This window comes from Coregonus lavaretus (genome assembly GCF_964263955.1).
Source record: "Coregonus lavaretus genome assembly, chromosome: 18".
Classification (NCBI taxonomy): Eukaryota; Metazoa; Chordata; class Actinopteri; order Salmoniformes; family Salmonidae; genus Coregonus; species Coregonus lavaretus.
This window is the reverse complement of record NC_140005.1, coordinates 34,122,992-34,136,213: the sequence shown is the minus strand read 5'-3', so window position 1 is coordinate 34,136,213 and position 13,222 is coordinate 34,122,992. Positions and strand designations below refer to the sequence as shown.

Sequence of the window (13,222 nt, the reverse complement as noted above, 5' to 3'; positions counted from 1 at the left end):
TTCGTCCGTCGGACCGCCAGACGCATGATTCATCACTCCAGAGAACGCGTTTCCACTGCTCCAGAGTCCAATGGCGGTGAGCTTTACACCACTCCAGCCGACGCTTGGCATTGTGCATGGTGATCTTAGGCTTGTGTGTGGCTGCTCGGCCATGGAAACCCATTTCATGAAGCTCCCGACGAACAGTTCTTGAGCTGACGTTGCTTCCAGAGGCAGTTTGGAACTCCGTAGTGAGTGTTGCAACCGAGGACAGATGATTTTTACGAGCTACACGCTTCAGCACACACCGGTCCCGTTCTGTGAGCTTGTGTGGCCTACCACTTCACGGCTGAGCTGTTGTTGCTCCTAGACGTTTCCACTTCACAATAACAGCACTTACAGTTGACCAGGGCAGCTCTAGCAGGGTAGAAATTTGACAAACTGACTTGTTGGAAAGGTGGCATCCTATGACGGTGCCACGTTGAACGTCACTGAGCTCTTCAGTAAGGCCATTCTACTGCCAATGTTTGTCTATGGTGATTGCATGGCTGTGTGCTCGATTTTATACACCTGTCAGCAACAGGTGTGGCTGAAATAGCCGAATCCACTAATTTGAAGGGGTGTCCACATACTTTTGTATATAGTGTACAGGTAGACTCTATGTATGTTCCCTTAGTAAGCATCATTGTCTGTGTCTTTAGACTCTACTGCGACATGGAGCCAACCCTGACCTCAGAGATGAAGATGGGAAAACTCCCCTGGATAAAGCCAGGGAGCGTGGCCACAGTGAGGTTGTAGCCATCCTCCAGTCTCCTGGTGAGTTATAATATATGAACATAATCACACCTTCCGATGATTGTCGGATTTAGATTTGATTTGGGAGTTGATTGGTTGACGTTTATTATTGTCCTTGAGGAGGAAATGATTTCGAAGTTACATATACATATAGAAACAGCAACGAGCAAACAACAAACGGACATAACAGCTGGTTTGCCGACTGCCAGAAAAAAACCTTGGTTACGAGTGACCAACAGTGGTTATGTGACAACCTGTTCTGTTCTGTAGGAGACTGGATGTGCCCCGTTAACAAAGGAGAGGACAAGAAGAAGAAGGATGTGAACAAGGAGGAGGAGGGAGGCAGCGAACCCAAAGGAGACCCTGAGATGGCCCCCATCTACCTGAAGAGGCTGCTACCAGTATTTGCACAAACCTTTCAGCAAACCATGCTACCTTCTATTAGGTGACTTGGATAATCATTTGACCAATCGACCCAAGGTCCATATAAATGTGCTGTAACTGTAACGTTACCAGTATGTTCTATGCAACATAAAATCAATAAGATGTTACCAATGACTAGGAAGATTGACTCAAACACATTGATACTTATCCCTCCCACCCACACAAGACAGCATTCTCTTGTTACTGTATGATTTGGTTACCTCTGGGGTAGTCTAAACTCATAGATGTATATACAACTATTTATGACTAAGTGCCTGAATGTATCCATTTTTTCAATAGGGACATATGCAAATACATTGACACAACCCTATTAACACATGTCCCCCCCCCCCCCCCACAGGAAAGCCAGCCTGGCGCTGATCAGGAAGATGATCCACTACAGCTGTGAAGTGCTGCTGAAGGAGGTGTGTGACTCTGACGCCGGCCACAACCTGCCCACCGTGCTAGTGGAGATCACGGCCACCGTGCTGGATCAGGAGGTACGGCAATACACAACATCCATCCCTTTTGTGTGTGTGTTCCACCGTGCTAGATCAGGAGGTGTGTGTGACCCACCACAGTTAACAACGCTGTCCACCACTGACCGGATGCCTGTTAATCTCTCTAGCTGCACCAGGTTTCATCCACAGTGTTTGTGTCTGGAGGCTAAGTTAACTGTGGTGTGTCGATCTCTTCCACCACAGGATGATGATGACGGTCACCTGCTGGCCCTGCAGATCATCAGAGACCTGGTGGACAAGGGAGGAGACGTCTTCCTGGACCAGCTGGCTAGACTGGGAGTCATCAACAAGGTGTCCACTCTGGCTGGACCCACCTCAGACGACGAGAACGAGGAGGTGTCCAAACCAGAGAAGGTGAGATGAGACCACCACATTGCAGTCAGACCAAAGATGCACTGATGGAGCTTTGATATCTGTGTGTAATGAAAAGCGCTCTACAAATGTATTATTATATGATGCATTATTCAAATCTATTATATCTGGGTAAGTGTCTGCTACATTACTAAAATGTAAATGTATGTCTCTTCTTGTCCCGCCAGGAGGACGAGCCCCAGGAGGAAGCCAAAGAGGTGCAGCAGGGGAAGCCCTACCACTGGCGTGACTGGTCCGTCATCAGGGGGAGGGACTGCCTGTATATCTGGAGTGACGCTGCAGCCCTGGAGCTTTCCAACGGCTCCAACGGCTGGTTCCGCTTCATTCTGGACGGCAAGCTGGCCACCATGTACTCCAGCGGAAGCCCAGAGGGAGGCTCTGACAGCTCAGGTAGACCTGTTATGACTTGAACTTCCCCCAACTAGTTACTTATTCCTCTTCATCTCCTTTGGGACATAAGGGCCAGTATGATCTCCCTCCACTTATGTACATGCAGTTATAAATAAATGAATAACAGTATTTTAATGGTGATTTCGCAACCAACGTCGAACTGTTCCAATTCGTCTAATGTACTAACGACAACGTCATCATATCCTTGTTTTCCCACCCAGAGAGTCGTAGTGAGTTTCTGGAGAAGCTGCAGCGTGCCCGGAGCCAGGTGAAGCCTGTGACAGCCAGCCAGCCCATCTTGTCTGCCCTGGGTCCCACCAAGCTTACGGTGGGGAACTGGTCCCTGACCTGCCTGAAGGAGGGAGAGATCGCCATCCACAACTCTGACGGACAGCAGGCCACCATCCTCAAGGAGGACCTGCCCGGCTTTGTGTTCGAGTCCAATAGGGGCACCAAGCATTCCTTCACCGCTGAAACGTCACTAGGTCAGTGCATATAGATCATATAATTCATGTTGTATTTCATTCTGTAATTAAGTGTTCCTAAATCGTTTAGAGATGCATATTTCTAAATAAGGAAAATGTAAATCAATAGTAAATATATCCTCTTCTAGAATGAGAGGAGGAGGTCATGGCCAGGGGAAAGACATCAAGTGCACCAGTTCCTAGTCTGGTCTGCATCCATTGCATTCTATGGAGATTGTCTTTCTAATAGTTTTCTGTTTGTTTTGCATTGTACAGGGTCAGAGTTTGTGACTGGCTGGACTGGAAAGAGAGGAAGGAAGCTCAAATCCAAATTGGAGAAAACAAAACAAAAGGTGGATGTTTTGTTTTCTTGTAGTGACGTCAGTCTGCTGTTCAGTGTTTCCCGGTATTTCTTTAGTTTCTCTAAAGCCAGCTTCCTTCTCCCTGAATTTAGAAGATTACGTTGTCTATTTTGACAGGGACACAGATTGTCTTTTTGCTATTGAACGCATTACATATTATCCATCTAGTTGTTTAGCCGTCATATTTTTCTTTTAGGTTGTATGATACTGTAGTTATCCCCCAGTATTTCCTTTGCCAGGTGAGCCTAGAGCTCCTCCCTGTCGGTTCCTATGTTTTTAAATGTGTTTGTTTTGCCTAACGTAGTTGAATGTACTTATTGTAAGTGGCTCTGGATGAAGAGCGCCTGCTAAATGGCTAAAATGTCTAATCTAAATGTAGGTGAAGAGCGTGGCCAGAGACCTGTATGACGACCATTTCAAGGCGGTCGAGAGTATGCCCAGGGGGGTGGTGGTCACCCTGAGGAACATCGCCACCCAGCTGGAGTCTGCTTGGGAGCTGCATACCAACAGACAGGTACTGACATAGAAGCACATAAACTCTAACCTAATGTATATCAGAATGCGATAACGTTATGCATACCAACAGACAGGGGTGGGGGAATTGCCTTGGAACACTCGCACATTCACATCAACACACAGTTTATGAAAAGTGCACCTCAGTACAATTTTATAGTAAAATCGCTACAATAATAAGACTGAGTATATATTTTTTCTCATGATTTGAATTACTCTGACATGGCAGTGTATTTAGTTCTCTTGGTTGTTCTGTCTGAAGCTGTAGGCGACAGGTTTGACACAGTGAAAGTTAAATGTACTGCTTTGTCTGTTGCAGTGTATCGAGGGAGAGAACACATGGAGAGACCTGATGAAAACGGCTCTGGAAAACTTGATTGTGGTTCTCAAGGATGAAAACACCATCTCCCCATATGAAATGTGCAGCAGTGGCCTCGTGCAAGCACTTTTTACAGTGCTTAATAATGTAAGTAGGTTGGGATCGATGGATGGTTGAGCCGTTTTGGATGCGTTCCAATTGGTACCGTTCTTCCAATATAGTACACTACTTTTCACCAGGGCCCTCTGGGTAAAAGTAGTACTCTATATATAGGGAGCCATTTGGGCCGCAGATTTCTCTTTCTTAGCCTTGTTCTCAACACTGTCTGGGCATCCAACTTCCTCAATGTTGGGACAAAAAAACGTTCTGGATCTGAATATTCTGTCGTTAGTCCAACTCCTGCTCAATTAATGTTTTTCTTTTCTGTTTCAGAGTGTGGAACTTGACATGAAACATGATTGTAAACCATTAATGGAAAGGATAAATGTATTTAAAACCGCATTCAGTGAAAACGAAGATGATGAAAGGTGGTAATCTAATCATTCTGACTTTAATATCAGTTATTTTTAAAGATGAGTGAAAAAATATATATCTGTTAGTGGCTCATCTCCTGGTTTGTCCCATTTATTCAGCCGACCCGCAGTTGCCTTAATCCGCAAACTACTAGCAGTCCTGGAGTCCATTGAGAGGCTACCTCTGCACCTGTATGACACCCCAGGCTCCACCTATAACCTGCAGGTGAGTCTCTCCTCCAGCCACACCTCACACTAGTGTAGTGGTGGTGGCCAGTTGTTTGTTTGTTCCCTCAACCTAAGCAATAAACAGGTAATGTAAAATGGATTTGTCATTCTTTGTGTTTGTGTGCGTGTGTTAGATTCTGACGAGGCGGTTGCGTTTCCGTCTGGAGCGTGCCCCTGGGGAGACGGCGCTGATTGACCGTACAGGGCGCATGTTGAAGATGGAGCCCCTGGCCACCGTGGAGTCTCTGGAGCAATACCTCCTCAAGATGGTACGACCCCTTTACTTTACTTTAACCCTGTTTAATCCTTTCATTATCTGCCCATTCAGTGTGTTTGAGGCGATCAGTTTGAGAAAGTCGAGGCGCAGAATGGTAATCTTGATCACATAATATATGTTATTTGGTATGCAAGGGGATTTGAATATCAGTGTTCCTGCGCATTTCGACTGCAATGTAGTCAATCTCAAACATGCACATGGTCTCAGAGTAATCTTCTCTCGCTCCTCCAGGTGGCCAAGCAGTGGTACGACTTTGACAGATCCTCCTTCATCTTCGTCAGGAAGCTGAGAGAGGGACAAACCTTCACATTCAGACACCAGCATGACTTTGACGAGAACGGAATAGTCTACTGGATTGGCACCAATGCAAAGTAAGTCTCCTCCCATCGTCTTTATGTGCAAAGACCTGATAATAAGCAAAATGCTTATGATCCAATATAAGAATATAAGTAAGTATTAATCTAGTGTGTTTCCTCTGTGTCTCCAGGACTGCCTATGAGTGGGTGAACCCAGCAGCCTATGGCCTGGTGGTCGTGACCTCCTCTGAGGGTCGTAACCTGCCCTACGGCCGACTGGAGGACATCCTGAGTCGGGACAGCTCTGCCCTCAACTGCCACACCAACGACGATAAGAACGCCTGGTTCGCCATCGACCTGGGCCTGTGGGTCATCCCCTCGGCCTACACCCTGCGCCATGCCCGCGGCTACGGCCGCTCCGCCCTCAGGAACTGGGTGTTCCAGGTGTCCAAAGACGGCCAGAACTGGATGAGTCTGTACACCCACGTGGATGACTGCAGCCTCAACGAGCCAGGGTAAGTAAGCCTTGTCCTAGACAGAATGGCCCATAGGACAGGAGCCTCTCTTCAGGAAAAACTCAGGACCCTAAACACATAAGTCTGATTCTGACTGTGAGTTTGTGTCTTGTCCTGTCGAAGGTCCACAGCCACCTGGCCTCTGGACCCTTCCAAAGAGGAGAAGCAGGGCTGGAGACACATCCGCATCAAGCAGATGGGGAAGAATGCCAGTGGGCAGACCCACTACCTGTCTCTGTCAGGCCTGGAGATCTACGGCACCGTAAGCGGCGTGTGTGAGGACCAGCTAGGTAAGAGTCTGCTCCTGGGTCCCATCAAGGTTTCTTCCATCTAGGGAGTTGGTCCTTGCTACTTCTGCTTGCTTTTGGGGGGGGGTCTAAGCTCCCGCCAGTGCTGTCAAGGAACAGTCAAAACACTTAAGGATTTTAACAAGTGTTCATACTCCTTGACTTATTCCACATGTTGTTGTTACAGCCTGAATTCAAAATTGATGACATTTATTTGTTTCTCACCCATCTACACACAATACCCATACTGACAAAGTGAAAATATGTTTTTAGAAATTAATTGAAAATGAAATACTAATTTACATAAGTATTCACACCCCTGAGTCAATGCATGTTAGAATCACCTTTGGCAGCGATTTAGAGCTGTGAGTCTTTCTGGGTACGTTTCTAAGAGCTTTCCACACATGGATTGCACAACATTTGCCCATTTATTCTTTTTTAAATTCTTCACGCTCCGTCAAATTGGTTGTTGATCATTGGTAGACAACCATTTTCAGGTCTTGCCATAGATTTTCAAGTAGATTTAATTAAAAACTGTAACAGTGTCCAGTGGAAAGCAGACAACCAGGTTTTCCTCTAGGATTTTGCCTGTGCTTAGCTCCATTCCGTTTCTTTTTTATCCTGAAAAACTCCCCAGTCCTTAACGATTACAAGCATACACCCAAACAAGGGCACCACTGGCTTCCAGTTGAGGCTCGCATCTACTACAAGACCAGGGTGCTTGCCTACGGAGCTGTGAGGGGAACGGCACCTCCTTACCTTCAGGCTCTGATCAGACCCTACACCCAAACAAGGGCACTACGTTCATCCACCTCTGGCCTGCTAGCCCCCCTACCTCTACGAAAGCACAGTTCCCGCTCAGCCCAGTCAAAGCTATTTGCTGCTCTGGCACCCCAATGGTGGAACAAGCTCCCCCACGACGCCAGGACAGCAGAGTCACTGACCACCTTCCAGAGACACTTGAAATCCTACCTCTTTAAGGAATACCTGGAATAGTATAAAGTAATCCTTCTACTACCCCCCCCCCCCCCCCCCCCCAAAAAAAAACAAAAAACAAAAGTGGTTGTCCCACTGGCTATCATAAGTTGAATGCACCAATTTGTAAGTCGCTCTGGATAAGAGCGTCTGCTAAATGATGTAAATGTATTCAGGACAAAAAGTTAATTGCTTTGCCAACATTTTTTGCAGTATTACTTTAGTGCCTTATTGCAAACGATGCATGTTTTGGTATATTTGTATTCTGTACATTAGGTTAGTATTGTGGAGTAATTACAATATTGTTGATCCATCCTCTGTAATTGTTTTTAAAGTCACCATAGGCCTAAAATCCCTGAGCGGTTTCCTTCCTCTCCGGCAACTGAGTTAGTGACTGGGTTTATTGATACACCATCGAAAGTGTCATCAATAACTTCACCATGTTCAAAGGGGTATTCAATGTCTGCTTTGATTATTGTTACCCATCTACCAATAGAGCCCACAGTGGAGGTGTCATAATACCCATAAAACCTAGCGGTCAAACAGGGAAATGCTTCCAATCCTTTTCCACCGTACATTTTTCCCATAGGGGATTTTAGAAACACTTAATAAGGGCTGTGTTTCGTGTAGGCTTACCCTGGCGTGACGTTTTGATAACCATATAAATCTCTCTCGGACAATTTGACTTTTATCAATATATTCTGATCTATTTACTCTGATTCTAAAATGCTAATTAGACATTATGCAAAACTACAAATCCCTGCAAGCTCCTGCACGTCATGTCTAGCTGACACCTTTACTAACAGGTATTGTCTCAATTTAAAACTTGCACAGTTCACGGAATTGTCAATTTAAAGAAATGTAGCCAATTTATTCATTACCGTTTGGCTAACATTAGATAGTTAATCCAGAGATTCTTACCTTTGCCTCGATTTGGCAGTCTCGTCCAGATCATCATTGCATTTGGAGTTCTTTATCATAGTCACATTAGCAGCTAATTAGCATTTCATTTTTGGAGGGTAAATACAGGCAAATATATTAATAAAAGTCACCTTGTCCTACCTAGAGAGATTTACACAGTTATCAAAACGTCACGCCAGGGTAAGCCTACACGAAACAGCCCTTATTTTAAGTGTTTCTAAAATCCCCCATGGGAAAAATGAATGGTGGAAAAAAAATTGGAACCATTTCCCTGTTTGACTGCTAGATTTTATGGGTATTATGACTCATACATAACAAAGGGATTGAATACTTTTTGACTCGAGACATTTCAGCTTTTCATTTTTTATTAATAATAGAATTCCACTTTGACATAAGGTATTGTGTGTAGGCCAGTTACAGAACATCTCCAATGAATCCATTTTAAACTCAGGCTGTAACAACAACATTTTGAAAAAGTCAAGGGGTGTGAATACTTTCTGAAGGCACTGTGTGTATGCGAGGAGCACTCTTTTTGCTGAGGCCGACAGTGGTTGTACACTGAACAAAAATATAAACGCAACATGCAACAATTTCAAAGATTTACGTAGATATAAGGAAATCAGTCAATTGATATAAATTCATTAGGCCCTAATCTATGGATTTCACATGACTGGGAATACATAAATGCATCTGTTGGTCACAGATACCTTAGAAAAAAAGGTAGGGTTCTGGATCAGAGAACCAGTCATTATCTGGTGTGACCACCATTTGCCTCATGCAGCGCGACACATCTCCTTCGTATAGAGTTGATCAGGCTGTTGATTGTGGCCTGTGGAATGTTGTCCCACTCCTCTTCAATGGCTGTGCGAAGTTGCTTGGTATTGGCGGGAACTGGAAAACGCTGTCGTACACGTCGATCCAGAGCATCTCAAACACGCTCAATGGGTTACGTCTGGTGAGTATGCAGGCCATGGAATAACTGGGATATTTTCAGCTTCCAGGAATTGTGTACAGAACCTTGCGACATGGGGCCGTGCATTATCATGCTGAAACATGAGGTGATGGCGGCGGATGAATTGCACGACAATGGGCCTCAGGATCTCGTCACGGTGCATTGAAATTGCCATCGATAAAATGCAATTGTGTTCGTTGTCCGTAGCTTATGCCTGCCCATACCATAACCCCACCGCCACCATGGGGTACTCTGTTCAGAACATTGAGGTCAGCAAACCGCTCATCCACATGACGCCATACGCGTGGTCTGCGGTTTTGAGGCCAGTTAGACGTACTGCCAAATTCTCTAAAATGACGTTGGAGGCGGCTTATGGTAGAGAAATGAACCTTCAATTGTCTGGCAACAGCTCTGGTGGACATTCCTGCAGTCAGCATGCCAATTGCACGCTCCCTCAACTTGAGACATCTGTGGCGTTGTGTGACAAAACTGCACATTTTAGTGGCTTTTTATTGTCCCCAGCACAAGGTGCACCTGTGTAATGATCATGCTGTTTCATCAGCTTCTTGATATGCCACAACTGTCAGGTGGATGGATTATCTTGGCAAAGTAGAAAAGCTCACTAACAGGGATGGATGTAAAGCTTTTTGTGCGTATGAAACATTTCGGGGATCTTTTATTTCACGCAACATGGGACCAACACTTTAAATGTTGCGTTTATATTTTTGGTCAGTGTAGTATGTTTATGAATAATGATTCATTAGATGTTAATGACTCTAAGCAATCTGACCCGTCTCCTTCTCCCCTCCACAGGTAAAGCAGTGAAGGAAGCGGAGGCCAATCTACGCAGGCAGAGGCGTCTGTTCCGCTCCCAGGTGATGAAGTACATAGTGCCCGGGGCGCGCGTGGTGCGGGGCATCGACTGGAAGTGGAGAGACCAGGATGGCAACCCAGCAGGAGAGGGTACGGTGACGGGGGAGGCCCATAACGGTAAAACTCTACTACAGCCTAAGCCCACACCATCTAATATAACGTCCGTCTGGGTGTGTGGAACTGAACCACCACACCCACAGCTTGCATAGAAAGCTTTTGTTTTTAAATGGGAAAGAAAGGTGTAAGAAATGTTCTAAAGGGACTTAGTCGACTGACATGATGATGCATGTTTAAACTGCTAAAGCAGGACATAATGCAGAGCTTTATCCCAGAATAAACCCATACGTCACCCCATCATCATCACATGTAGACAGTGGGGAGTGTTGTAATAGTTGTTCAGAGAAATTGGGCTACGTAACTATGGCTATTGAACATAGGATGTGCAAAAACTAGTAACAATGTAACAATGGAGTCATTGATACAAATATAGAATTTTCTAAAACAAATTGTGAACATCAAGTGCATTTACATGCTTTGAGGAGCCTTTTAGTACATCTTAAAGGGCAATCCACCACTTTTCAACCTCATTTTCATAATCTCCAGCACAATACCAGTGTCTACATATGTGAAAACGGTGCATTTCGACTTTTTGTTGCAAAAAAATATACAGTTAAACTCGTTGCAGGTTTTGAAATTAACTGGTTTTTTTTTTGCTTTTATTCTTACCCTTGTCATTTTATAGGACCATATCTTTTTAACTACAGATCATAGAAACATTTTCACATATGTATACACTGATACGGTCCTGGAGATAATGAATAGGAGGTTGAAAAGTGGAGGAATTGCCCTTTAACCCAAATCTCATTTTTTACTAACTCTCGTCCCACTTTTGTATGTTAAAAACTGAGGGTAGAGTCGGTCTGAAAGAAACCGACCAGCAGTTGTTCATTATGTCCTAATATAATGTTTGCGCTTACATAACATTTGTGCTATAACCCTGATCAGTAACTTGAAAAACAATGTCTGTATAAGACATTGTACAGGTGGGTTGGTGGGCGGAGCTGCTACACAGTTCTAAACGGTCCAGCGTTTTCCCCCCTGGCTTTCCCACTAAAGACTGTTACTTTCTACCTTCTGCTTCTGACCTATCACGATAGGCCTATTACTTACTTACTCCTCTTCATCCCCATTGGGAAATAAGGCTGTGCTTTATGTTAATGAAGGATCAATAATAACCTTCAAGAGCACTTTAACTGTAGAGGCTGAGCACTGACTACAGAGCAGCCTAGTGGTTGATCAGAGTCAGTGCTACTGCTCTGCTATGTGACTAGACTGCATTATGTGGGGCTCATCCTCCTATTGCTCTTCTGGCCACATTATTAAATACAAGGGTGTGAAAAGGATCATATATTACCGATCTCTGTATGCCGAACGTCTTTTAAAACCACTCTCATGATCATTTTACGTATTTCACTAAACTTGCAAAACTGTCACTACCATTATACCCTTTTTGTTATTAGTTTGCTATTTTGAAGTGCAACCCTCCCCCCTCTCCCCCAACTTACCAGGTAACTTTTTCATATTTGTACAAGCTATCTGTTAGATCTCTGGGCAGCCATTTGTTTTAAATACGTTTTGACTAATTGTCTCCATCAATCAACTAAGTGCATGTTGATGTCACAATTTGCAAGCACTGAATAGACTCACTCCATTGCAACTATATTATATTTACATTGACAAAAATGTTCTTCAGTTCCTTTTTCTCAAGTGGCTTTTAGCTTCGCATTTGCAAAATTCTACTTTGCTTCTCATTTTCTGTAACTCATGATTTCTATTCCATTGCTTCACCTGGACCAGAGTAATGGACCATACGGTTTTGTTAAGACACCCAATATCTAATTTGACTTGCTATTGATTTAACTATTCAGCAATATGCTGAACATATTATCAGCTTCAGCATAGCTGCATAGAATTGCATACTGATTTTGAATTATGGCTCTAGTCTGAAGCTGTATTCAGCCCACCTGTCGTTTATGGTCATAAAGGTATCTGGTCCAGTGTCAAGCGGAGCTGCTGTCTTGACTTGCTGTCTGCTCTCTGCTGGGTCTCACAACATTCATATCCCTTTCCAGGCTGGATTGATGTCACCTGGGATGCTGGTGGCTCAAACTCATACCGTATGGGTGCTGAAGGAAAATTTGACCTCAAGCTTGCGCCAGGGTACGACCCTGAGTCTGCGCCGTCACCCAAACCTGTCTCATCCACTGTTTCAGGCACAGCGCAGTCCTGGAGCAGCCTGGTGAAAAATAACTGTCCGGACAAGGGTGGCTCCTCCTCGGCTGCAGGGGCCAGCTCTTCAAGCCGGAAGGGCAGTAGCAGCTCGGTGTGTAGCGTGGCCAGCAGCAGCGATATCAGTCTCAGCTCCACCAAGATAGAGCGCCGGGCCGAGAGCCTGCTGGAGCAAGGGGGGGTACTAGGGGTCGGTGGTGGCACCCCCGGGGCAGAGGGCCAAGAGCCCATCGTGGTGCTATCCTCCGAGGCTGGATGCGCATCCAGCACGTTAACTGCTGAGGAGGGCGGCGAGCGGAAAGCGGGCGCGGACAGGCAAGCGGCGGCAGACGCCACGGCCATCTCCATGGCACTAGTCAGCGTCAGCTCGCCCGACGTCAGCTCCGTGTCCGAGTCCTCTAGTAAGGAGGCGGCTTCCCAGAGGCCTCTATGTTCTGCGGCCAGTGCCCGTCTGTCTGTCAGCTCTCTGCTGGCTGCCAGCGCTCCCATGAGCTCCAGCGCCAGCGTGCCCAACCTGTCGTCACGGGAGGCCAGCCTCATGGAATCGTTTGTGAGGAGGGCTCCCAACATGTCCCGCACCAATGCCACCAACAACATGAACCTGAGCCGCAGCAGCAGCGACAACAACACCAACACACTGGGACGAAACGTCATGAGCACTGCCAGTGAGTATTCAGCCTATACTGTCTGCAGGCCAGGGATGCATGGGATACATTTACATTTAGCAGACGCTCTTATCCAGAGCGACTTACAGTTAGTGAGTGCATAGATTATTTTATTTTTTTCATACTGGTCCCCCGTGGGAAACGAACCCACAACCCTGGCACTGCAAACGCCATGCTCTACCAACTGAGCTACACGGCCCTCAGCCTTCAGTGCACATAAAGGGCTACTGGACATGATTGGTTAGACTTGTAGAAGGAGACTTGTAACTTGGGTTCGTGATTTGGTCAAACTTT

The 13,222-nt window shown here is 45.5% G+C and overlaps 1 protein-coding gene across 5 annotated transcripts in view; it reads left to right on the top strand.

Annotated features, from left to right (window-relative positions):
- hectd1 (HECT domain containing 1) overlaps positions 1 to 13,222 on the top strand; it is a 28,125-nt gene that overhangs the window by 6,724 nt on the left and 8,179 nt on the right. For 4 of the 5 annotated variants that reach the window (XM_084181993.1, XM_084181990.1, XM_084181992.1 and 1 more), the window contains exons 9-25: positions 681 to 795; positions 1,045 to 1,219; positions 1,559 to 1,697; positions 1,902 to 2,072; positions 2,258 to 2,480; positions 2,702 to 2,965; positions 3,221 to 3,297; positions 3,686 to 3,820; positions 4,139 to 4,285; positions 4,571 to 4,665; positions 4,771 to 4,876; positions 5,013 to 5,147; positions 5,387 to 5,526; positions 5,643 to 5,966; positions 6,090 to 6,256; positions 9,915 to 10,091; positions 12,107 to 12,928. In XM_084181993.1, coding sequence (XP_084038119.1) covers positions 681 to 795; positions 1,045 to 1,219; positions 1,559 to 1,697; positions 1,902 to 2,072; positions 2,258 to 2,480; positions 2,702 to 2,965; positions 3,221 to 3,297; positions 3,686 to 3,820; positions 4,139 to 4,285; positions 4,571 to 4,665; positions 4,771 to 4,876; positions 5,013 to 5,147; positions 5,387 to 5,526; positions 5,643 to 5,966; positions 6,090 to 6,256; positions 9,915 to 10,091; positions 12,107 to 12,928 — 3,412 coding nt within the window. The remainder of the gene's footprint in view (positions 1 to 680; positions 796 to 1,044; positions 1,220 to 1,558; positions 1,698 to 1,901; positions 2,073 to 2,257; positions 2,481 to 2,701; positions 2,966 to 3,220; positions 3,298 to 3,685; positions 3,821 to 4,138; positions 4,286 to 4,570; positions 4,666 to 4,770; positions 4,877 to 5,012; positions 5,148 to 5,386; positions 5,527 to 5,642; positions 5,967 to 6,089; positions 6,257 to 9,914; positions 10,092 to 12,106; positions 12,929 to 13,222) is intronic. The other variant, XM_084181991.1, reaches the window with a different exon arrangement.